Source organism: Nerophis lumbriciformis, linkage group LG29 (assembly GCF_033978685.3).
Source record: "Nerophis lumbriciformis linkage group LG29, RoL_Nlum_v2.1, whole genome shotgun sequence".
NCBI lineage: Eukaryota > Metazoa > Chordata > Actinopteri > Syngnathiformes > Syngnathidae > Nerophis > Nerophis lumbriciformis.
The window spans coordinates 31177707-31202868 of record NC_084576.2 but is presented as its reverse complement, the minus strand read 5'-3'; the positions used below and the strand labels follow the sequence as shown (position 1 = coordinate 31202868).

The 25162-nt window shown below is 40.2% G+C and overlaps 1 protein-coding gene across 11 annotated transcripts in view; it reads right to left on the bottom strand.

Annotated features, from left to right (window-relative positions):
• Window positions 1–25162, bottom strand: part of syne1b (spectrin repeat containing, nuclear envelope 1b) — a 469384-nt gene that overhangs the window by 131929 nt on the left and 312293 nt on the right. For all 11 annotated transcript variants that reach the window (XM_072911924.1, XM_072911927.1, XM_061924513.1 and 8 more), the window contains 9 exons: window positions 23782–23901; window positions 23554–23709; window positions 23277–23486; window positions 12367–12468; window positions 12191–12310; window positions 11920–12120; window positions 6517–6690; window positions 6306–6437; window positions 6043–6239 (listed from right to left, as the gene is read on the bottom strand). In XM_072911924.1, the coding sequence (XP_072768025.1) occupies window positions 6043–6239; window positions 6306–6437; window positions 6517–6690; window positions 11920–12120; window positions 12191–12310; window positions 12367–12468; window positions 23277–23486; window positions 23554–23709; window positions 23782–23901 (1412 nt within the window). The remainder of the gene's footprint in view (window positions 1–6042; window positions 6240–6305; window positions 6438–6516; window positions 6691–11919; window positions 12121–12190; window positions 12311–12366; window positions 12469–23276; window positions 23487–23553; window positions 23710–23781; window positions 23902–25162) is intronic.

Genomic DNA, 25162 nt, shown 5'->3' with positions numbered 1-25162 from the left:
CTAAATCCACTATGGACTGGACTCTCTCACTATTATGCCTTCTTAAGCCAGCGCAACCTGCTATCCTGTGCCAGAACGTAGCGATCTGTTCCCGTACAAACCCTATCTCTATGCACTCTCTCTCTGTGTTTTCTTCCCCTCCGTGTTCATTTGTCTCGTGCTTTTCTTGTCGTCATCCAGCAGCATTCCTCCGTTCCCGCGTCACAAGCTGTGTGTCTCGTCTCCCCGTGTTCCCTCTGGTTCTCTGGCTGCTACTCATATCTCGACCTCCCGCCTGGACATGGACCTTCGACGCCTCTCTATTGCCCCCGACTTCCTGCATGTTCTCTGGACCTCCGAGCCTGTCTCAACACTACCGGTAACACTCAACAGTTAATTTCCACACATAGTCACACACGTGCATCGTTTGGATTAACTACGCGCCTCATTTCCCTTGTGTCATATAATAAATATTGAGTTAACGACGTCCCCGCTGTCTGTGCCGTCGTCTTCCCCTGTACAACGTAACAAAAATGACTGAATTTGGTAACAAATTGCTACAATTTGTGTTGTTTCTTTAACAAATGTGTGTTTTACCTGTTTCATGGCTTATCTGGGTACATTTATCCATAGTTTTTTTTTTAGTACTTACTAATAATTTTATTTTTTTTAAAGCACAGACCAGGATTGGCAACTATAAATCATATATAATTTAATATGTAAATAAAGCTTTTTTATTATTATTATATTCTAATCTAATTCTCGATTATGGAAAATTGCAAATTTTTTGAGTCTAACAAGAAAAACACAATGTTTTTAAAGCCCTTTAATTTATATTTTAACCTTCTAAAATTGTTATTTAAGTGCAATAAGAAACATATGTATAATGTATTGTAAGATTTTCTGTTGTAAAGTGAAGTGAATTCTATTTATATAGCCCTTTTCTCTAGTGACTCAAAGCGCTTTACATAGTGAAACCCAATATCTAAGTTACATTTAAAGCAGTGTGGGTGGCACTGGGAGCAGGTGGGTAAAGTGTCTTGCCCAAGGACACAACGGCAGCGATTAGGTTGGCAGAAGCGGGAATCAAACCCTGAACCCTCAAGTTGCTGGCACGGCCACTCTACCACATACTTTCCAACCTTGAGACCTCCGATTTCGGGAGGTGGGGGGTGGGGGCGTGGTCGGGGGTGGAGCGGGGGGCGTGGTTGGGGGCGTGGTTAAGATATATATATAAGAAATACTTGACTTTCAGTGAATTCTAGCTATATATATATATATTTTATTACATATATATATATATATATATATATATAAATAAAATAAATACTTGAATTTCAGTGTTCATTTATTTACACATATTATTATGGTTGTCCATCGATTCGATGATGACCATCTTCTTTTATTTATGAGTCTGCTGATGTTTGAAAAGTCCGATCCTGGATCTACAGATGCGGTTACAGACCGGGCATGTGAAGGAGGTGCTGGGGGGAGCAGGGGTGGCTTGGCGAGCATGCCTCTTCACGCGTTTTGCTGCACGGTGTTGTGTGCGCTGTTCCTCAATATAATCCACTCCCTGTGAGGAGTGGGAGCGCCAGAGGTCTCGGCAGGAAGCAAGTTCCTCCAGTGAAGAGGGGTTGATCTGGCATCTCTTCAGTGTGGTCTTCATTTGGTCTTTGAACCGCTTCTTCTGCCCACCAGCACTGCGTTGGCCTAGGTGTAACTGACCATAGAGGATTCTGCGTGGGAGTCTATGGCTGGGCATTCGGATGACATGCCCCAACCACCTGAGTTGATGTTGGGTCATGATGGACTCCACGCTGCAGCTGCCTGCCCTCTCCAGCACTTCTGTGTGCGGCACTCTGTCCTTCCATGTGATGCCAAGGATCTTCTGCAGACATCTTACATGGAAGGTCTCCAGGCTTTTCAGATGGCGGCTGTAGATAGTCCATGCCTCACATCCGTACAGTAATGCAGTGATGCATATTGCTCTGTAGACCAGCACTTTGGTGTGGAGTTTGAGGTTGCTGTTCTGAAAAACCCTTCTCCTTAGACGACCAAAAGAAGCTGATGCTTGCTTGAGGCGGTTCTGGATCTCGTCATCCATTGAGCAGGTGTCAGACATTATGCTCCCCAGGTATTTGAAGGTGGGCACTGTGAGCAGCTGTTGCCCTGCTGCTGTGAGGGTTATTGTGGGGTTTTGTGGGAGGTCAGCACTGGACTGACAAAGTACCTCTGTCTTCTGGGTGTTGATCGTCAGTCCCATTCTGGTATATGCAGTTACAGCTGCCGAGAGGATGTTTTGCAGAGCCTCTGGTGTATGGGAAACCAGGGCACAGTCATCGGCGTATTGCAGCTCAATGATGGTCTCCGAGGTCAGCTTGGTAGTTGCCTGTAGCCTCCTGATGTTAAACAGGCTACCATCAAGCCTGAAGTCTATGGTAACTCCAGCCTGCTCCTCCATCCCCCTACGTAGCAGTGTTGTGACACAGACGAGGAAGATGTTGAAGAGAACTGGAGCCAGCACACAGCCCTGCCTCACTCCAGTTTTCACACCAAAGGGCTCTGAGTTGTGTCTTCCCACTACCACTCGGGCCATCATCCCAGAATGGAACTGTGCAAGGATGGTGAGAAACTTGGGTGGACACCCAAATCTCTTCAGGACTTGCCACAGTGGGTCCCTGCTCACTGTGTCAAATGCCTTTGAAAGGTCGACAAAGGCAATGTACAAGTCCTTGTGCTGCTCCCGGCATTTCTCTTGGAGCTGACGTGTCACAAAGATCATGTCAACTGTCCCCCTGTCCTTCCGAAAACCACACTGCGACTCAGGGGTGACCCGTTCTGATATTGCGGGGATGAGTCTGCGGAGCATGACCTTGGCAAGGACCTTTCCAGCAATGGCCAACAGAGAGATACCCCTACTATTGGAGCAGATGGATTTGTCTCCTTTGTTCTTGTAGATGGTCACAATGTTGGCATCTTTCCACTGTTGCGGGACACACTCTCGTCTCCACACCTCTGAAATGTAGAGATGCAGTGTCCGTGTACAGAGGTAGCCTCCTTCCTTGAGAAGTTCAGCCGGGATGCTGTCAGGTCCAGGGGATTTATTGTTTTTCAGGGTTTTGACTGCATGCAGGATTTCTTTGAAGGTTGGGGGGAGGTCGAGATCTGGCAAGCTAGGATGTTCAGGGAGCTCTGCAAGGACAGTTGGGTCCACTGGGGTGGGCTGGTTGAGCACGGTTTTAAAATGCTCAGCCCACCGCTCCACCGTCATAGCCTGATCCTTGATCAAAAATGTTCCATCAGCAGATCTAACAGGTGCGAGGGAGCAGTTTCTGGGGCCGTAGATGGTTTTCACTGCATCATAGAAACAGTGCATATCATTTCTATCAGCGTGAGACTGGATTTCATTGGCCTTTGAGATCCACCACTCATCTTGCAGTTTTCTGAGAGTTGTTTGGGCCTCAGAACGAAGGGTTTGCCATTGCTTTTTATGGAATTGGGATTGTGGGTTGTTCAGGGTGGCTCTGTGTGCCTTGTGCATTCTGTACAGGAGGGTGGAGATCTCTCCAGCATTCTGGTCAAACCAGTCCTGGTGTTTCTTGGATTTGAAACCAATGACTTGGGCTGCAGTGTCAAAGAGGATGGTGGATAGAGAGGCCCACTTCTCATCCATCCCAGACTCTGAGGTGATCAGCGGCTCAATGTCTGCCAGCTTCTCAGCTAGGGAGCGACGGAAGTTGTCACGGGTGTCGCTGCTGGAGAGTCTGGCACAGTTGAGTGCTTTCCTCTTTGGTGCACCGTGACGTGTTAGGGGCCGAACATGCATTCTGACCTTTGTCAGAATCATGCGGTGGTCGGTCCAGCAGTCTGCCCCTCGCATAGCTCTTGTAATGAGCACGTCCTTGAGGTCAGCCCTCGCATAGTCGATCAGGTGCCAGTGTTTGGATCTGGGATGCATCCAGGATGCCTTATATTTGTTCTTTTGTTGGAAGATGGTGTTTGTGATGGTAAGATCGTGTTCCGCACAGAGACTAAGGAGTCTCATGCCATTGGGGTTGATTTTTCCAATGCCGTGGGCGCCGATCACACCATTCCAGTTTTGCGTGTTCTTTCCGACTCTTGCATTAAAATCACCCAACAGCATGATTTTGTCACTCCTCGGGATGTGACTGAGGATGTCATCGAGTGCCTGGTAGAAGCAGTCCTTCTCTTCATCATTGGATGGCAGAGTTGGTGCATAGGCACTTACCAAAGTGACATGTCTGCATTTTGCAAGGGGGATGCGAAGAGTCATGAGCCTTTCACTGACTGACACCCACTGGTGATTCTGTGAGCTTGAGCAGAAGGCTGTTCTTGATTGCAAAACCAACTCCGTGAAGGTGTGGTCCGCCCATGGGGTATCCTTTCCAAAAGAATGTATAACCCTCTCCTACTTCATTGAGTGAGCCTTCCTCGAGAAATCGGGTCTCACTGAGTGCTGCCACATCCACATTGTAGCGCTTTAGCTCGCTGGCAACAAGTGCTGTTCTGCGCTGTGGTCTGTCCGGACTGGCATCCAGGAGTGTCCTTATGTTCCATGCTGCAATTCTAAATGGTATAATCTTTGTATTTCGACCGCGTAATGGAATGTCCCGACAGGTGCGGTTTCCTGCCCGGGTACTGTGTTGAGTGGGCAATCTTTAGGCCACCTTTTCTAGGCCTTTCCCCAATTGGGTTGAGCAGTGCGGTCCCTAAATAGGGGCTGCCCAGACGCACAGGAGTCTGCCGGAAACAGCTGCCACTCAATCCCAGCTGCTAACGACCGTTGTCCTGTGCCGCTGACGTGTAGAGTTCCAGCTAAGAGCTTCCAGCACATTCAAACCTGCCCCCGTTACTGGACGCTCCATCGCCGTCAGACTTTTGAGGTCGGCGACTCAGGTAAAGAAGATACCTGCGCAATGATGGTTTTTAGAGTGGCATGAGGGGTGCGCTTTTCCCAACGCCACTACCTTGATTGTAAGAAGATCGTTCCAGTGGCAAGGGAGACCCTAGACGACCGGCATCTTCTTACAACTGCAGGAAGCTGCCGGAATCCAGGTTTTTGGGAAACCGCCTCAAAGCTTGCCGCCACCAGCTTGCTTTTCTGTCAGGGTGTGCTCCCTTAGCCTTCGTCCGCTTTTACAGCCATTGTGGTGCTTCTCACTGCTACCATCTTCTGCCTGCTCCACCGTTGAGGTCTTCGGGATCACTCTTAGTCTGGACTGTACCCTTCGACCTGTTCGGCTTGGGTAACCCTGCCAGGAGTACAAGACTCCAGCCGACATAGCTCTAGGGGTCATGGAGACGCGCAAAGTGCCCCACACACATAACACTCATCTACTCATTGTTGAGTTAAGGGTTGAATTGTCCATCCTTGTTCTATTCTCTGTCACTATTTCAGAACACACACATTATACAAATATACATTATAAAATCAATAAGAAAACGGGAGCTCTAATTTGGGAGTCTGAATTAGGATCAGAAGTTCCTATACAAACATTGCGCACTCACGTCGCCTTTTTGTATTGATTACTGCAGCTGTGCACTGGATTCATTCACAAATACAAACTACAACTCACAAACACTTTAGAGTTAGGCTCCACCATCAGAATGTGTACTTAAACTTATAAAGATCACATGGATATTATTCAGTGAGTTGATTCACCAAAACTAACCTGTTATACAGGAGGGAAAAGCACACAGGACGTTTCAATTGTTCACAGACTGGTCGCGCTCATCAGAATGACAAGACACTTCCGGTCTGCAGGTGATAGCATTCAATTGGGAAGAAACGCCCTACTGCCCCCTACTGACCAATGTGAATACTGATAAATGTGTAATGACAGCTCCAAATCCGGGAGGGTTGGCAAGTATGCTCTACCAACCAAGCTATACCGCCTCTGTTCAAATAAAGCCAAAATTGACATTTTTTTGTAGTTCCCTTTATTTGGAAAAGTATCGATATAAATTTTGGTATCGGTACCAGCACAAAGTTATTGGTATCGGGACAAACCTGGTTGAGAATTTAGTGGTGGTTCTGACCTGGTCCAATGTTTGAGGATGGCCTCCAGGCGCTGCAGCTCCTTGTTGACCTTGTTGGTGTTGTCCAGCCAGTGTTCTCCCAGGACCGCCAGTTGACTCTCCAGAGCGGGACAGCAGACCGACTGCAGGAGGAGTTTTCCTTGGCCCAGGACCTGGTGCAGCTTGTGTTGGTGCTCTGTCAGCTTCCCCTTCAGACCCTTTGGAGGCAGTGGAGGAGGAGCTTCAGCGAGATCCGCAGCCGTGATTTACCAACGTTATTCTACCTGATAGAGTGAGATGCGATGCGTCAGTTTCTCCTCGGTCTCCTCCGCCAATCCCACCGTCGGGATGTTTTCCTCCACAGCCTCCAGCTGCCCATGCAGGATCTGATAATCTTGGACCAAGCGGAGCCAAGCCTGACAGACGGCATAAAAAAAAAGCAGACATTTGACAAGAACCGCTAGTCAGGTTTCAGTGGGTGGGGTCTTGTCTCACCTCCAGGATGCCCTCCAGCTCCACACCTCTCGTGTGAGCCCGCTTGAGGACCCCCTGAGCCTGGTCCAGTGTCTCCTCCAGGACCTGTCTCTCTTTCAGAAGCATCAAGCTGCTAATTTTCCTGTAGTAGGTCTCGGTTAAGATCATGTGTGACTCCAGACCCTGAAAGAACTCCTACCAGACGGCAAAGCACACATAATCAGATTCAGAATCAGAATCAGAATCAGAATCAGCTTTATTGTCATTACGCAAGGTAACGAGATTGAGGCCATTCCATACAGTGCGATGTGTGCATGCTAGAAAAACAATGTGCAAATATATAAAAATTTAAGGGTTGTTGGTGGAATGGATTATTGCACCGAAGAGAAGGCAGTTATGAGGGACAATGGGGCAGTCCGTTCAGGATGGTTATGGCCCTGGGGAAGAAGCTGTTCTTTTAGCCTGTTTGTTTTGGTTTTAATGCACCTGTAGCGCTTCCCAGAGGGCAGCAGGTGGAACAGGTCAGAGCCAGGGTGGGTGCTGTCCTTGATGATGGCACTGGCTCTGTTGAGGCAGCGGGAGGTGTAGATGTCCGTCAGAGAGGGGAGAGGGCGGCCGATGATCTTCTGAGCCGTCTTGACCACTCTTTGCAGCCTCTCCCTGTCTGCTGCAGTGCAGCTGCCGTACCATACCGTAATACAGTAGGTCAGCAGGCTCTCGATGGACGAGCGGTAGAAGGTCAGCAGCAGGTCAGGCTTCAGGTTGTACTTCCCGAGGACTCTAAGGAAGTGTAGCCGCTGCTGAGCCTTCTTGATGATTGATGTGGTGTTGACTGTCCAGGAGAAGTCATTAGAGATGTGGACTCCAAGGTACCTGAAGGTGTGGACCCTCTCTACACGCTCGCCGTTGATGTAGAGGGGGGCAGGGTCGGTGCTGCTCCTCCTGAAGTCGACGATGATCTCTCTGGTCTTGCTGGTGTTGAGAGCGAGGTTGTTCTCCGAAGACCAGGCCGTCAGCTTCAGGACCTCCTCTCTGTAGGCAGCCTCGTCACCCCTGGAAATGAGCCCGACCACTGTGGTATCGTCGGCGAACTTGACGGTAAGGTTGTCACTGTGGGCCGGACTGCAGTCATGGGTGTAAAGGCAGTAGAGGAGGGGGCTCAGCACACAGCCCTGTGGGGAGCCGATGCTCAGCGTGCGGGAGGATGAGAGGTGCGGGCCAAGTCTCACATTCTGGGGTCGGTCCGTTAGGAAGTCCCTTATCCAGGCGTTTGTGAGAGGGGGGAGGCCAAGAGTGTCCAGTTTATTGCAGAGTCTGTCCGGGATTATTGTATTGAAGGCAGAGCTATAGTCCACAGAGAGCATCCGGACGTAGCTCTGCTGCTGCTCCAGGTGGTTCAGAGCAGGACTACTCACTCAAAACTTAATTTTTTACTAGCTTGCTCAGAGGGGCGTATTTTAGAAGTGTTGTACTAGTGATAAAGATCTTTTTAGAAGATCTGAAGGGGGAATTGTCGGAGGCAGATATTTACATATATCCGAATTTAAGTTGTACTTCTTTCATTTCTTAGTCATATTTGAAAACAGCTCGTGTTTTCCATTTCTTCTCTTGATGCTCTGTCAGCAAGTATACTGTGTGTGTTAACCTTGAGTTCTTTGGAATGTGTTTTGACTAGCATTTGTTTTGTCTACAGAGATGGGACGAGAGAGAGGGTGGTGGGATCGGGAAGACAGACCATTTTGGGAGGCGCAATAGAATGTTCTAGGGTTAGACTGGTCTCAATCAAAATGTATATTGGCAAAGCTTTGAAAATATACAACAAAATACCTATTCTTGTCTCTGGTGGTTTTTTCAACTCAGCTTTAAGTGTCGTAAAGAGCTTGGGAGCGAATTGTGACTTGAATTCCCTGGGAGGAACAACTGGTCCAAAACGCAACAGTATCATTCACATTTCCGGTATTTGAGAATCCATACTGCTACTCAAGACAAAAGTACCTTTTGTGTGTGTTAATACATATTTACGGTTTTTGATGACAAAATCTCATTTTGTATTATCTATTATTTGTTGTTCTCCTGTGTTTTGTGTTGCTTCCTGTCCTGTGCTTTTCTTTTGGTGGCACTTCCTGTTCAGTTGGTGTTTTTTTTTGTGACCGCTTCACACATCTTACCTCGCTCTTCTGCATTTTGGGAACAGGCCACTAATTGTCGTCATGCGACCCGAGCGTCACGTATATTTATTAAAATAAGAGATGATTTTACATAACTTCTGATATTACATTACATGACGCCAGTTTTAAAGTCCGCTTCAGTGTTGATTTCAAAGTTCCATTATTAGTAATTCTGTCATGTCTGTGTGATCATGTTTTTGTTTTGGTCATGTTCGGTTTTGTTTTTGGACTTTTTGTGCACTTTTGTTTTGTCACCATAGCAACCATTAGTTTTCACTTGTCACGTCACGCGCCTGTTTCACGTTTTGAGTCACGCGCCTGTTTTCGTTAATCATGTCTGTAGTATTTAAGTTCATTGTTTTCAGTTTGTCTTGCTGGTGACATCCCGCATTAATGCTTCTACACACTCTCCACACCCTTATGACCCTTGCTGCTCTTTTTTCATGCCGGTTCCATGCCAAGTAAGTTTTTGTTTATTAAGCCACAGTTAGTGTTTTTGTTGTTCATAGTTTCTGCCTTTGTGCAAGTATTTGTTTTCATAGTCAAGTCGTTTTCTCCGCCACTGTGCGCACCTTTTGTTTACTTTATTTTTGTTTTAGTAATTATAAGAATAAAATTATGTACTTACATTCCCGTCTCGCCCAAGCCAACTTTCCGTTGCATCCCGGAAAAGCAAACACCCAGGACCAAGTCATGACAAATTCAATGTCTTCAATGGCCTTCTTATTTATCTGACCTGCTTTTACCGTACCAATCCTGACGTCCTCTGACACTAAACTTTTATCTTTACCAAATACTAGAACCCGCAGTGAGGCGGCATTTATTGGACCATTTATCCTGAGGTGATATTTGGATTAAGTCTGGTCAATCCTAATAAAATCCCCTGGTGAGCAGCGAAACCTGTGAAACAGGCTTGTAGGGATGATATAGCCTCTGTGTTTTTTTCCTGACCTAACGTATGTATATATATACAGTATATATATATATATATACATAAATATATATGTATATACCATATTTTTCGGACTATAAGTCACAGTTTTTTTCATAGTTTTGCGACTTATACTCAGGAGCGACTTATGTGTGAAATGATTAACACATTAGCGTAAAATATCAAATAATATTATTCATGTAAGAGACTAGACGTATAAGATTTCATAAGATTTAGCGATTAGGAGTGACAGATTGTTTGGTAAACGTATAGCATGTTCTATATGTTATAGTTATTTGAATGACTCTTACCATAATATGTTACGTTAACATACCAGTTGGTTATTTATGCCTCATATAACGTACACTTATTCAGCCTGTTGTTCACTATTCTTTATTTATTTTAAATTGCCTTTCAATTGTCTATTCTTGGTGTTGGATTTTATCAAATACATTTCCCCCAAAAAATGTGACTTATACTCCAGTGCGACTTATATATGTTTTTTTCCTTCTTTATTTATTTTTATTTTCGGCAGGTGCGACTTATACTCCGGAGCGACTTATACTCCGAAAAATACGGTATATATATATATATATATATATATATATATATATATATATATATATATATATATATATATATATATATATATATATATATATATATATTAGAGATGCGCAGTTTGCGGGCACAACCGCGGAGTCCGCGGATTATCCGCGGATCGGGCGGATGAAATTTAAAAAAATTAGATTTTATCCGCGGGTCGGGTCGGGTCGGGTCTGGCGGTTGAAATAAAAAAAAATTAGATTTTAAATAGATTCAGGCGGGTGGCAGTTAAACCAATTGGGAAATATATATACATAGTTAAATGTTGTTACTCACATACGAAAAACGAGCAGGCACCTGCAGCATATGCCACAACAGAAGAAAAAAGAAAGAAAAGAGATGGACACTTTTACGGAGCGGAGAAGGGACGCCTCGCCGGGGTCCGGGACCGAGGCCCCTTCCCCCGAGAGGGCCCCACCGGGAGCCGTAGCTGAGGCGATCCGCGAGAAGGGCCCGACGCACGTCCAGGGTCACCACCGCGCCCACCGCACCGACACCCCGCCTCGTCCGCCTTCGCCGCGGCCGGCGTCACGCGCAGCAGGTAAGCAGCTTACCTGCCCGCCACCCCCGTGGCCGGGGGCTCGTAACAGGGGTCACTCCGCGCGCTCCGCCCGCGCAGCTTACCTGCCCGCCACCCCTGTTGCCGGGGGCGCGTAACAGGGGTCACTCCGCGCGCAGTGCGCTCACGAAAGGGGTGGGGCTCACCCTGGTTGATATAGACAGCAGCTAGGACGGTGGCCATGGACGTCGGAACCCGCTAAGGAGTGTGTAACAACCCACCTGCCGAATCAACTAGCCCTGAAAATGGATGGCGCTGGAGCGTCGGGCCTATACCCGGCCGTCGCCGGCAGCGAGACGCGCTTGGAGGTGCGCTCAGCGCGGCTCTCATATGATTGCGCACTGGTGTGCGTCTGGGTCGTGACAGCGTGGCACGCGAATGTCTGTGCTGCATTGGATCAGTCTCCTTTCTTTAACAGGCAAAAGCTTTATAACCTCACTAATGCCTTGCATCGTCTATATTAGATATATAACAGCGGGCGGGTGCGGGCGGGTGCGGTTCTGATCAAATGTTACATCGGGTGGATGGCGGATGGTTGACAACTTTCTGATGCGGTTGCAGATGAAATAATTGCCTATCCGCGCATCTCTAATATGTATGTATATATATATATATATATATATGTATGTATATATATATATATTCCGAGCGCGATGATGTCACGTTATCGATGGGAAAATGCATTTTTAGACAATATGATTTGCCTAAGCGGCTAGGAGACACCGAGAGTAACAAGCGGTAGAAAATCGATTAGAAAGGACAGATTTTTAAAAATAATAATAAAAAAACGTTGTTTTTTTTAACTTGGGACTTCCCGCGGGCCGGATTTGGCCATAGTTTGGGGACCACTGATATATATATTTTTGCACACTGCACTGGTGACCTGGAGTTGGTCCAATAAACATGCCCAACTCCAAATCTGCGACTGAGCCATCATTGGTTGCATGGTTATATATATATATTTTTGAGCGAACCCGCAGTTTGGCTGAGTCCGCTCTCAGTGCTGCTGGAGTGATCTCCAAGTGACATCATGCGCAACCCAGGTATCGAAACTTGGCACCGTTGGATTTTATTTGAATCGGTAGGACCGGCGGGATTGGGTCGGTTCCCATGAAGTACCCATCCCTACTTAGCACACTATTGAAGAAGCACAAGAGGACCTTATGTTTGTCCAGGTGGTTCTGGACCTCCTCCGCTGAACAGGCGATGATCCTCTGATGGGCATCCATCTTGCCCCGTGCCGTGTCCACCAGGTCAGTCAGGTCCTGAAGGGCGCGCTCGTACTGCTGCCTGAGAGCCATGTTCTGGTTCAAGCCACTGCGACGGGAGACCACGGTCATCACCAGCTCCTCGTAGGTGTCCTGGGGAGGCAGAGTTTTTATCGGGCTGGTTGCAAACATCCCAGAGGATTATATTTGGATTGCTTCTAACCTGGAGTTTCAGTATTTTGTCTGTGGACATCTGATCGGCTTGCAGCGCCGCTCCCCGGCTTTTCAGCTCTGTGATCTTCTGCTCAAATTCTTTCAGGCTCTCCTCGGTACTGGAGATGACCTGAGAGGAAGACGGGAAGTGACCGATGTCCGCACACCTTCTGAGGTGATGTTTACCTGCAGCTGTTCTGAGGCCGGCCTATCCATGGCCCCTGCGAGCAGCTGCAAGACCTGACACTTGGTCTCCATGAGAGCGCTCTGGAGAAGATGCAGTTCGGTCTGCGGTCAACAAAAAAGAAAATATTTTCACTTGTATTAAAGTTTACAATTAATAGAACGTACCAATCAACAGTCCGGTCAACCCAAAAGGCTCTCAGTCATTGAAGTGTTTAAAAAAAAATTTTTTTTACTTTTAAAACGGAAGTATCTATAGATCAGCTACAGATCTAGCCGTTGCCATACATTTTATGCCCTTTTTTTTCAAAGAAAAAGCACAAAATATGCACAATTTTCCCCAAAAACTATCTTCAAAATGGACTATTTGATGTGAAGTAAATTAAGTCCTAAATAGGTAAATAATTCCTAACAACAATGCTTTTGATTAATTATTATTGTTATAACAATGACAGTTTGAAAAAAAAAAATCTGACTAAAGGTACCAGGGACCCAAAAGTGTCTCAGTGATTAAAATGTTAAGAATAAATCATATACATTTTTTTTTTTTTAACTTTCAACATTTTAATATCTATGGATCAACGTCGGATATAATCGTTGCCATAGAAATTGTTGTATTTTTTCATGTTTTATGGCCCTGTTTTTTTATGGTAAAAACACAAAATATTCAACATTTTCCCCCATAAAAATGATAATTTAAGTGTTTAAAATAAGTCGTGTATATATGTTTTTTAATCTTTCAAAATGGAAATATCTATAGATCAGCTTCAGATCCATCCATTGCCATAAGCTTGTTTTTTTAAGTTTAATCCCCTTTTTTTCAAAGAAAAAGCACAAAATATGCAACATTTTCCACAAAACTATTTTCAAAATGGACTATTTTATGTGAAGTTATTGAAGTCCTAAATAGGTAAATCATTCCTAACAACAATGCTTTTCATTCATTATTATTGTTTTAACAATAACAATTTGAAAAAATTAAATAAATCAGACTAAAGGTACCGGGGACCCAAAAGGGTCTCAGTCATTAAAATGCGAAGAATAAATCATTTACATTATTTTTTTAAACTTTCAACACTTAAATATGTATAGATCAACTTCAGATGTATCCGTTGCCATAAAGTTTGCTGTATTTATCATGTTTTATGGTCCTGTTTTTTTATGGTAAAAACACAAAATATTCAATATTTTCCCCCCAAAAACATCAAAGTGGAATAATTGATATGAAATAATTGGAGCCTTAAATTGGTCAATAATTCAAAACAATATTGATTTGTATTCATTATTTTGTGAGCAATGAAAGTTTAAAAATAAATAAATAATTAATTCAGATCCAAAAGGGCCATAGTCATAAAATTTGTAAAAATAAGTCATACATAATTTTCTAAAGTCTCTAGATTGAAGTCAGATATATCTGTCGATTAAAAGTTTTTATTATCTCTTTAATCATTATTATTTTTATTTGTTTGTTTTATGCCCTTTTTTGTCAAAGAAAAAGCACAAAATATGCTAAATTGTCGCCAAAAACTATCTTCAAAATGGACTATTTGATGTGAAGTAAATTAAGTCCTAAATAGGTAAATAATTCCTAACAACAATGCTTTTGATTAATTATTATTGTTATAACAATGACAGTTTGAAAAAAAAAAATCAGACTAAAGGTACCAGGGACCCAAAAGTGTCTCAGTCATTAAAATGTTAAGAATAAATCATATAATTGTTTTTATTTTTTAACTTTCAACACTTTAATATCTATGGATCAACGTGGGATATAATCGTTGCCATAAATTTTTTTGTATTTTTTCATGTTTTATGGCCCTGTTTTTTTTATGGTAAAAACACAAAATATTCAATATTTTTCCCCATAAAAATTATAATTTAAGTGTTTAAAATAAGTCGTGTAAACGGAAATATCTATAGATCAGCTTCAGATCTATCCATTACCATAAAGTTGTTTTTTGAAGTTTAATGCCCTTTTTTTTCAAAGAAAAAGCACAAAATATGCAACATTTTCCACAAAACTATTTTCAAAATGGACTATTTTATGTGAAGTTATTGAAGTCCTAAATAGGTAAATAATTCCTAACAACAATGCTTTTCATTCATTATTATTGTTTGAACAATAACAATTTGAAAAAATTAAATACATCAGACTAAAGGTACCGGGGACACAAAAGGGTCTCAGTCATTAAAATGTGAAGAATAAATTGCGTGTGTGTATGTATGTGTGTGTGTGTGTGTGTGTGTGTGTGTGTGTGTGTGCGTGTACTCTGTCATTGAATGGGTACGCACCTTTCGTCTAATACGTGACAAACCGGCTAACGAACCCCCACATATGTTATACCGTCGGGAAAGGTCTCTTTCGCGCCGATGCTGGTATTTTAAGTTCGAAACATTTCGTGTTACCAGTTCGGTCTGCGGTCAACAAAAAAGAAAATATTTTGACTTGTATTAAAGTTTACAATTAATAGAACGTACCAATCAACAGTCCGGTCAACCCAAAAGGCTCTCAGTCATTGAAGTGTTTAAAAAAAAAAAATGTTTACTTTCAAAACGGAAGTATCTATAGATCAGCTACAGATCTAGCCGTTGCCATACATTTAAAAAAAAAATGTTTTATTCCCTTTTTCCCCCCCCCAAAAAATCACAAAATATGCACAATTTTCCCCCAAAACTATCTTCAAAATGGACTATTTTATGTGATGTAATTGAAGTCGTAAATAGGTAAATCATTTCTAAAAACAATGCTTTTGTTTTAACAATGACAGTTTAAAAAAAAAAAAAATCAGACTAAAGGTACCAGGGACCCAAAAGTGTCTCAGTGATTAAAATGTTAAGAATAAATCATATACATTTTTTTTTTTTTTAACTTTCAACACTTTAATATCTATGCATCAACTTCGGATATAATCGTTGCCATAAAAATTGTTGTATTTTTTCATGTTTTATGGCCCTGTTTTTTTATGGTAAAAACACAAAATATTCAACATTTTCCCCCATAAAAATTATAATTTAAGTGTTTAAAATAAGTCGTGTATATATGTTTTTTAAACTTTCAAAACAGAAATATCTATAGATCAGCTTCAGATCTATCCATTGCCATAAGCTTGTTTTTTGAAGTTTAATCCCCTTTTTTTTCAAAGAAAAAGCACAAAATATGCAACATTTTCCACAAAACTATTTTCAAAATGGACTATTTGATGTGAAGTTATTGAAGTCCTAAATAGGTAAATAATTCCTAACAACAATGCTTTTCATTCATTATTATTGTTTGAACAATAACAATTTGAAAAAATTAAATAAATCAGACTAAAGGTACCGGGGACACAAAAGGGTCTCAGTCATTAAAATGTGAAGAATAAATTGCGTGTGTGTATGTATGTGTGTGTGTGTGTGTGTGTGTGTGTGTGTGTGTGTGTGTGTGTGTGTGTGTACTCTGTCATTGAATGGGTACGCACCTTTCGTCTAATACGTGACAAACCGGCTAACGAACCCCCACATATGTTATACCGTCGGGAAAGGTCTCTTTCGCGCCGATGCTGGTATTTTAAGTTCGAAACATTTCGTGTTACCAGTTCGGTCTGCGGTCAACAAAAAAGAAAATATTTTCACTTGTATTAAAGTTTACAATTAATAGAACGTACCAATCAACAGTCCGGTCAACCCAAAAGGCTCTCAGTCATTGAAGTGTTTAAAAAAAAAAAAAAAAAAAATGTTTACTTTCAAAACGGAAGTATCTATAGATCAGCTACAGATTTATCCGTTGCCATACATTTAAAAAAAAAATGTTTTATTCCCTTTTTTTCCCCCAAAAAAAATCACAAAATATGCACAATTTTCCCCAAAAACTATCTTCAAAATGGACTATTTTATGTGATGTAATTGAAGTCGTAAATAGGTAAATCATTTCTAAAAACAATGCTTTTGTTTTAACAATGACAGTTTAAAAAAAAAAAAAATCAGACTAAAGGTACCAGGGACCCAAAAGTGTCTCAGTCATTAAAATGTTAAGAATAAATCATACACATTTTTTTTTTTTTAACTTTCAACACTTTAATATCTATGCATCAACGTCGGATATAATCGTTGCCATAGAAATTGTTGTATTTTTTCATGTTTTATGGCCCTGTTTTTTTATGGTAAAAACACAAAATATTCAACATTTTCCCCCATAAAAATGATAATTTAAGTGTTTAAAACAAGTTGTGTATATATGTTTTTTAAACTTTCAAAATGGAAATATCTATAGATCAGCTTCAGATTTATCCATTGCCATAAAGTTGTTTTTTGAAGTTTAATCCCCTTTTTTTTCAAAGAAAAAGCACAAAATATGCAACATTTTCCACAAAACTATTTTCAAAATGGACTATTTTATGTGAAGTTATTGAAGTCCTAAATAGGTAAATAATTCTTAACAACAATGCTTTTCATTCATTATTATTGTTTTAACAATAACAATTTGAAAAAAATTAAATAAATCAGACTAAAAGGTACCGGGGACCCAAAATGTGAAGAATAAATCATTTACATTATTTTTTTAAACTTTCAACACTTAAATATGTATAGATCAACTTCAGATGTATCCGTTGCCATAAAGTTTGCTGTATTTATCATGTTTTATGGTCCTGTTTTTTTTGGGTAAAAACACAAAATATTCAATATTTTCCCCCCAAAAACGTCAAAGTGGAATATTTGATGTGAAATAATTGGAGCCTTAAATTGGTCAATAATTCAAAACAATATTGATTTGTATTTATTATTTTGTGAGCAATGAAAGTTTAAAAATAAATAAATAATTAATTCAGATCCAAAAGGGCCATAGTCATAACATTTTTAAAAATAAGTCATACATAATTTTCTAAAGTCTCTAGATTGAAGTCAGATATATCTGTCAATTAAAAGTTTTTATTATCTCTTTAATCATTATTATTTTTATTTGTTTGTTTTATGCCCTTTTTTGTCAAAGAAAAAGCACAAAATATGCTACATTTTCGCCAAAAACTATCTTCAAAATGGACTATTTGATGTGAAGTAAATGAAGTCCTGAATAGGTAAATAATTCCTAACAACAATGCTTTTGATTCATTAATATTGTTTTAACAATGACAGTTTGAAAAAAAAAAAAAAATCCGACTAAAGGTACCAGGGACCCAAAAGTGTCTCAGTGATTAAAATGTTAAGAATAAATCATATACATTTTTTTTTTTTTTAACTTTCAACACTTTAATATCTATGGATCAACGTCGGATATAATCGTTGCCATAAAAATTGTTGTATTTTTTCATGTTTTATGGCCCTGTTTTTTTATGGTAAAAACACAAAATATTCAATATTTTTCCCCATAAAAATTATCATTTAAGTGTTTAAAATAAGTCGTGTATATATGTTTTTTAAACTTTCAAAACGGAAATATCTATAGATCAGCTTCAGATTTATCCATTGCCATAAAGTTGTTTTTTGAAGTTTAATCCCCTTTTTTTTCAAAGAAAAAGCACAAAATATGCAACATTTTCCACAAAACTATTTTCAAAATGGACTATTTGATGTGAAGTTATTGAAGTCCTAAATAGGTAAATAGTTCCTAACAACAATGCTTTTCATTCATTATTATTGTTTTAACAATAACAATTTGAAAAAAATTAAATAAATCAGACTAAAGGTACCGGGGACACAAAAGGGTCTCAGTCATTAAAATGTGAAGAATAAATTGTGTGTGTGTATGGATGTGTGTGTGTGTGTGTGTGTGTGTGTGTGTGTGTGTGTGTGTGTGTGTGTGTGTGTGTACTCTGTCATTGAATGGGTACGCACCTTTCGTCTAATACGTGACAAACCGGCTAACGAACCCCCACATATGTTATACCGTCGGGAAAGGTCTCTTTCGCGCCGATGCTGGTATTTTAAGTTCGAAACATTTCGTGTTACCAGTTCGGTCTGCAGTCAACAAAAAATAAAATATTTTCACTTGTATTAAAGTTTACAATTAATAGAACGTACCAATCAACAGTCCGGTCAACCCAAAAGGCTCTCAGTCATTGAAGTGTTTAAAAAAAAAATGTTTACTTTCAAAACGGAAGTATCTATAGATCAGCTACAGATCTAGCCGTTGCCATACATTTTATGCCCTTTTTTTCAAAGAAAATGCACAAAATATGCACAATTTTCCCCCAAAATATCTTCAAAATGGACTATTTGATGTGAAGTAAATTAAGTCCTAAATAGGTAAATAATTCCTAACAACAATGCTTTTGATTAATTATTATTGTTATAACAATGACAGTTTGAAAAAAAAAATCAGACTAAAGGTACCAGGGACCCAAAAGTGTCTCAGTTATTAAAATGTTAAGAATAAATCATATACATTTTTTTTTTTTTAACTTTCAACACTTTAATATCTATGGATCAACGTCGGATATAATCGTTGCCATAAAAATTGTTGTATTTTTTCATGTTTTATGGCCCTGTTTTTTTATGGTAAAAACACAAAATATTCAATATTTTTCCCCATAAAAATGATCATTTAAGTGTTTAAAATAAGTCGTGTAAAGGGAAATATCTATAGATCAGCTTCAGATCTATCGATTGCCATAAAATTGTTTTTTGAAGTTTAATCCCCTTTTTTTTCAAAGAAAAAGCACAAAATATGCAACATTTTCCACAAAACTATTTTCAAAATGGACTATTTGATGTGAAGTTATTGAAGTCCTAAATAGGTAAATAATTCCTAACAACAATGCTTTTCATTCATTATTATTGTTTGAACAATAACAATTTGAAAAAATTCAATAAATCAGACTAAAGGTACCGGGGACACAAAAGGGTCTCAGTCATTAAAATGTGAAGAATAAATTGCGTGTGTGTATGTATGTGTGTGTGTGTGTGTGTGTGTGTGTGTGTGTGTGTGTGTGTGTACTCTGTCATTGAATGGGTACGCACCTTTCGTCTAATACGTGACAAACCGGCTAACGAACCCCCACATATGTTATACCGTCGGGAAAGGTCTCTTTCGCGCCGATGCTGGTATTTTAAGTTCGAAACATTTCGTGTTACCAGTTCGGTCTGCGGTCAACAAAAAAGAAAATATTTTCACTTGTATTAAAGTTTACAATTAATAGAACGTACCAATCAACAGTCCGGTCAACCCAAAAGGCTCTCAGTCATTGAAGTGTTTAAAAAAAAAAAATGTTTACTTTCAAAACGGAAGTGTCTATAGATAAGCTACAGATCTAGCCGTTGCCATACATTTTATGCCCTTTTTTTTCAAAGAAAAAGCACAAAATATGCACAATTTTCCCCAAAAACTATCTTCAAAATGGACTATTTGATGTGAAGTAAGTTAAGTCCTAAATAGGTAAATAATTCCTAACAACAATGCTTTTGATTCATTAATATTGTTATAACAATGACAGTTTGAAAAAAAAAAAAATCAGACTAAAGGTACCAGGGACCCAAAAGTGTCTCAGTCATTAAAATGTTAAGAATAAATCATACACATTTTTTTTTTTTTAACTTTCAACATTTTAATATCTATGCATCAACGTCGGATATAATCGTTGCCATAGAAATTGTTGTATTTTTTCATGTTTTATGGCCCTGTTTTTTTATGGTAAAAACACAAAATATTCAATATTTTTCCCCATAAAAATGATCATTTAAGTGTTTAAAATAAGTCGTGTATATATGTTTTTTAAACTTTCAAAACGGAAATATCTATAGATCAGCTTCAGATTTATCGATTGCCATAAAGTTGTTTTTTGAAGTTTAATCCCCTTTTTTTTCAAAGAAAAAGCACAAAATATGCAACATTTTCCACAAAACTATTTTCAAAATGGACTATTTGATGTGAAGTTATTGAAGTCCTAAATAGGTAAATAATTCCTAACAACAATGCTTTTCATTCATTATTATTGTTTGAACAATAACAATTTGAAAAAATTAAATAAATCAGACTAAAGGTCCCGGGGACACAAAAGGGTCTCAGTCATTAAAATGTGAAGAATAAATCATTTACATTATTTTTTTAAACTTTCAACACTTAAATATGAATAGATCAACTTCAGATATATCCGTTGCCATAAAGTTTGCTGTATTTATCATGTTTTATGGTCCTGTTTTTTTTATGGTAAAAACACAAAATATTCAATATTTTCCCCCCCAAAAACTTCAAAGTGGAATATTTGATATGAAATAATTGGAGCCTTAAATGGTTATTAATTCAAAACAATAATGATTTGTATTCATTATTTTGTGAGCAATGAAAGTTTAAAAATAAATAAATAATTAATTCAGATCCAAAAGGGCCATACTCATAAAAATGTTAAAAATAAGTCATGCATAATTTTCTAAAGTCTCTAGATTGAAGTCAGATATATCTGTCGATTAAAAGTTTTTATTATCTCTATTATCATGATTATTTTTATTTGTTTGTTTTATGCCCTTTTTGCCAAAGAAAAAGCACAAAATATGCTAAATTTTTCCCAAAAACTATTTTCAAAATGGACTATTTGATGTGAGGTAAATGAAGCCCTAAATAGATAAATAATTCCTAACAACAATACTTTTGAGTCATTATTATTGTTATAACAATCACAGTTTAAAAAAAAAAAAAAAATCAGACTAAAGGTCCCGGGGACCCAAAAGGGTCTCAGTCATTAAAATATTAAGAAAAATCATATAATTTAAATTTTTTTTTTTTAACTTTTAACACTTTAATATCTATAGATCAACTTCAGATATATCCATTGCCATAAAGTTTGTTGTATTTTTTCATGTTTTATGGCCCGTTTTTTTTTATGGTAAAAACACAAAATATTCAATATTTTCCCCCCAAAAAACGTCAAAGTGGAATATTTGATGTGGAATAATTGGAGCCTAAAATTGGTTAATAATTCAAAACAATAATGATTTTAATTCATTATTTTGTGAGCACTAAAATAACAAAACATTTAAAAATATATTAATAATTCGGATCCAAAAGGGCCATACTCGTACATTTTTTTCAAATAAGTCATACATAATTTTCTAAAGTCTCTAGATTAAATTCAGATCCATCTGTTGATTTAAAGTTTTTTTAATCTTTATTATTTTTATTTGTTTGAATGCAGCTGAGATAGGCTCCAGCACCCCCCGCAACCCCGAAAGGGACAAGCGGTAGAGAATGGATGGATGTTTTGTGCCCTATTTTTTTAAAGAAAACATTGTTTTTCTATGGCAAAAACACTAACACAATCACTTTAATGTGTAATACTTGATGTGAAGTAATGAACAATGACACTAGAATGAGACAGTCAGAGATTACAAAGAGAAACATAGCCAGGACTTGTGATCTCGCTAGAAAGATGTCCAGGCATCGAGTAATTGTCTCTGGCCCCCTGCCTGCGAGAGGCAATGATGAGAGATATAGCAGATTAGTCTCGCTTAACAAGTGGCTGGCTAGCTTCTGTAGACAACAGGGACTAACGTTTATTGATAATTGGCCCTCTTTCTGGGGCAAACCAGGCTTGCTGATGAGAGACGGCCTTCACCCTAACCAGGAAGGCGCCATCATCCTGTCTAAAAACATAGACTACTGTTTAAGTCACATTTGACTAACTACACTAGAGCAAGCCCGGTCAAGGGCAATTACAGAGCCTGCTAGTCCGGGTGAGGAGTCAGTTAAGCTAGAACTAGCCAGCGCCAGGCTGCATAATTCCTGTACGCATAGCAATTTTCTTAGAATAACACACAACTCACATAATGTGTTTTCTGTTGTGAATGTGTCAGGGGTAGATATGCATTCTACTGAGGTGGCAAATCATGATGCGTTCAGTCAATCGCAGCATCAAGCAAACAATCTGAAAATTCCCGTCGTATCAATTCCTAGATATGGTAGAAACTTTTTAAAGTGCACTACGTATAATAAACGCAACATTATTAATATTGCTACTACGGATAATTTAAACAAAAACTCGTCAAAACAGCCCAATACTTATAATATGGGCTTTTTAAACATAAGATCATTGTCTCCCAAAACGTTATTAGTTAATGAGGTCATTAGAGACAACAATCTTAACGTCATTGGTCTTAGCGAAACCTGGCTCAAACCAGACGATTTTTTTTGCGCTAAATGAGGCATCTCCTCCTAACTATACGAATGCGCATATTGCCCGTCCCCTTAAAAGGTGTGGGGGTGTCGCACTAATATACAATGAAAACTTTAACCTTACCCCTAACCTAAATAATAAATACAAATCGTTTGAGGTGCTTACTATGAGGTCTGTCGCACCGCTGCCTCTCGATATGGCTGTTATCTACCGCCCCCCCCAGGGCCCTACTCGGACTTTATCAATGCCCTTATGTGGGCTTTGTACCGAGGATGTCGTTGTGGCTTGTGCAGCCCTTTGAGACACTTGTGATTTAGGGCTATATAAATAAACATTGATTGATTGATTGATTGAAGTAATTGGTCAATGAGTCAAAGCATTCATTTTAATTAATTTTTTTTTTTTTGAGCAATGACAGCTTTAAAGAAAAAAAACAGCCTGTGTGTTATTAGAGTCAACTTTAAAGTTAAAGTAGCAATGATTGTCACACACACATACACACTAGGTGTGGCGAAATTATTCTCTGCATTTGACCCGTTGCCCTTGATCACCCCCTGGGAGGTGAGGGGAGCAGTGAGCAGCAGCGATGGACACGCCTGGGAATCATTTTTGGTGATTTAACCCTCAACGGTTGAGGTAATGGGTCCCATTTTTATAGTTTTTGGTATGACTCGGCCGAGGTTTGAACTCTTGCAATACATTTCACCTCTTTTCTCCTTTATTCCACTTTTTTATGTTTTTTAAGATGTGTTTTTTCTAATACAATTACAATGCTGGCTTTAAACAGCGCTGGATGACAGCATTTACGTGATGCGTGCGTGGATCAATGCCGACCTGGTAGGCTGTGAGTTCCTGAGTCCTGGTTCTCATGTGGTCACAGCTTTGACCCACAGCACCGCCCAGAGTTCCCAACCTCTCCTTCAGACAGTCCAGGTTGTTCTCCAGCAAGCTCCGCTCCTCCGACCTCATCCCGGTGGACCGGGCGAGCGACGCCTGGCTAAGTGAAACCTCCTCTTTCACACGTCGGAGGTCGTCCTCCAACATCTGCAGAGAAGGACCAGAGAGCTCAGGTACTGTGATATATTTGTAAAGACCAAGAGTGATACCACACCTCCTGCTTCTTCAGCTGCACCTCCGCGTTGTCGGCCAGCATCAGCGAGCCGGCAAAGACATTGTTCTCCACAGCGTCCATCCAGGAGGAGGTGGAGGACACGGCCGTGTAGAGCTGCTGCTCCACCTGAGCCACCTGGGTCTCGCCGTTGCCCGGCTGCAGAGAAACCAACAAAGCTCGTTTCCAACACGCGGGCTTGGTGACACATTTTGCTGACATTGCAAAGACCTGAGAGGCCAGCGTCTCCATCGTCAGCCTGAAGTCGTGGTAAAGACTGGTCAGTGATGACGCGTCGGCTTGAGCTTGTCCTTTTAAGAGCGGCGCCGCACATGAAGTGCCGGAGTAAACCTGCGGAGAAACAACACTTCTTTGTCTCCTCCTGGCTTTTTAAATGCAACAATGAATTTGTTTTGGCTTGCTTGAGGTCAGGTGTGTCAAACTCATTTTTAATTCAGGGCCGGATCGCAATTATGGCTGCCCTCACTAGGCCACATGTACAGTAACAGTAAATATATATTAATTGATATATATATATATACAGGTAAAAGCCAGTAAATTAGAATATTTTGAAAAACTTGATTTATTTCAGTAATTGCATTCAAAAGGTGTAACTTGTACATTATATTTATTCATTGCACACAGACTGATGCATTCAAATGTTTATTTCATTTAATTTTGATGATTTGAAGTGGCAACAAATGAAAATCCAAAATTCCGTGTGTCACAAAATTTGAATATTACTTAAGGCTAATACAAAAAAGGGATTTTTAGAAATGTTGGCCAACTGAAAAGTATGAAAATGAAAAATATGAGCATGTACAATACTCAATACTTGGTTGGAGCTCCTTTTGCCTCAATTACTGCGTTCATGCGGCGTGGCATGGAGTCGATGAGTTTCTGGCACTGCTCAGGTGTTATGAGAGCCCAGGTTGCTCTGATAGTGGCCTTCAACTCTTCTGCGTTTTTGGGTCTGGCATTCTGCATCTTCCTTTTCACAATACCCCACAGATTTTCTATGGGGCTAAGGTCAGGGGAGTTGGCGGGCCAATTTAGAACAGAAATACCATGGTCCGTAAACCAGGCACGGGTAGATTTTGCGCTGTGTGCAGGCGCCAAGTCCTGTTGGAACTTGAAATCTCCATCTCCATAGAGCAGGTCAGCAGCAGGAAGCATGAAGTGCTCTAAAACTTGCTGGTAGACGGCTGCGTTGACCCTGGATCTCAGGAAACAGAGTGGACCGACACCAGCAGATGACATGGCACCCCAAACCATCACTGATGTGAAGTGAATTGTGTGAAGTGAATTACATTTATATAGCGCTTTTTCTCAAGTGACTCAAAGCGCTTTACATAGTGAAACCCAATATCTAAGTTACATTTAAACCAGTGTGGGTGGCACTGGGAGCAGGTGGGTAAAGTGTCTTGCCCAAGGACACAACGGCAGTGACTAGGATGGCGGAAGCGGGGATCGAACCTGCAACCCTCAAGTTGCTGGCACGGCCACTCTACCAACTGAGCTATACCGCCCTGATGGTGGAAAACTTTACACTAGACTTCAGGCAACGTGGATCCTGTGCCTCTCCTGTCTTCCTCCAGACTCTGGGACCTCG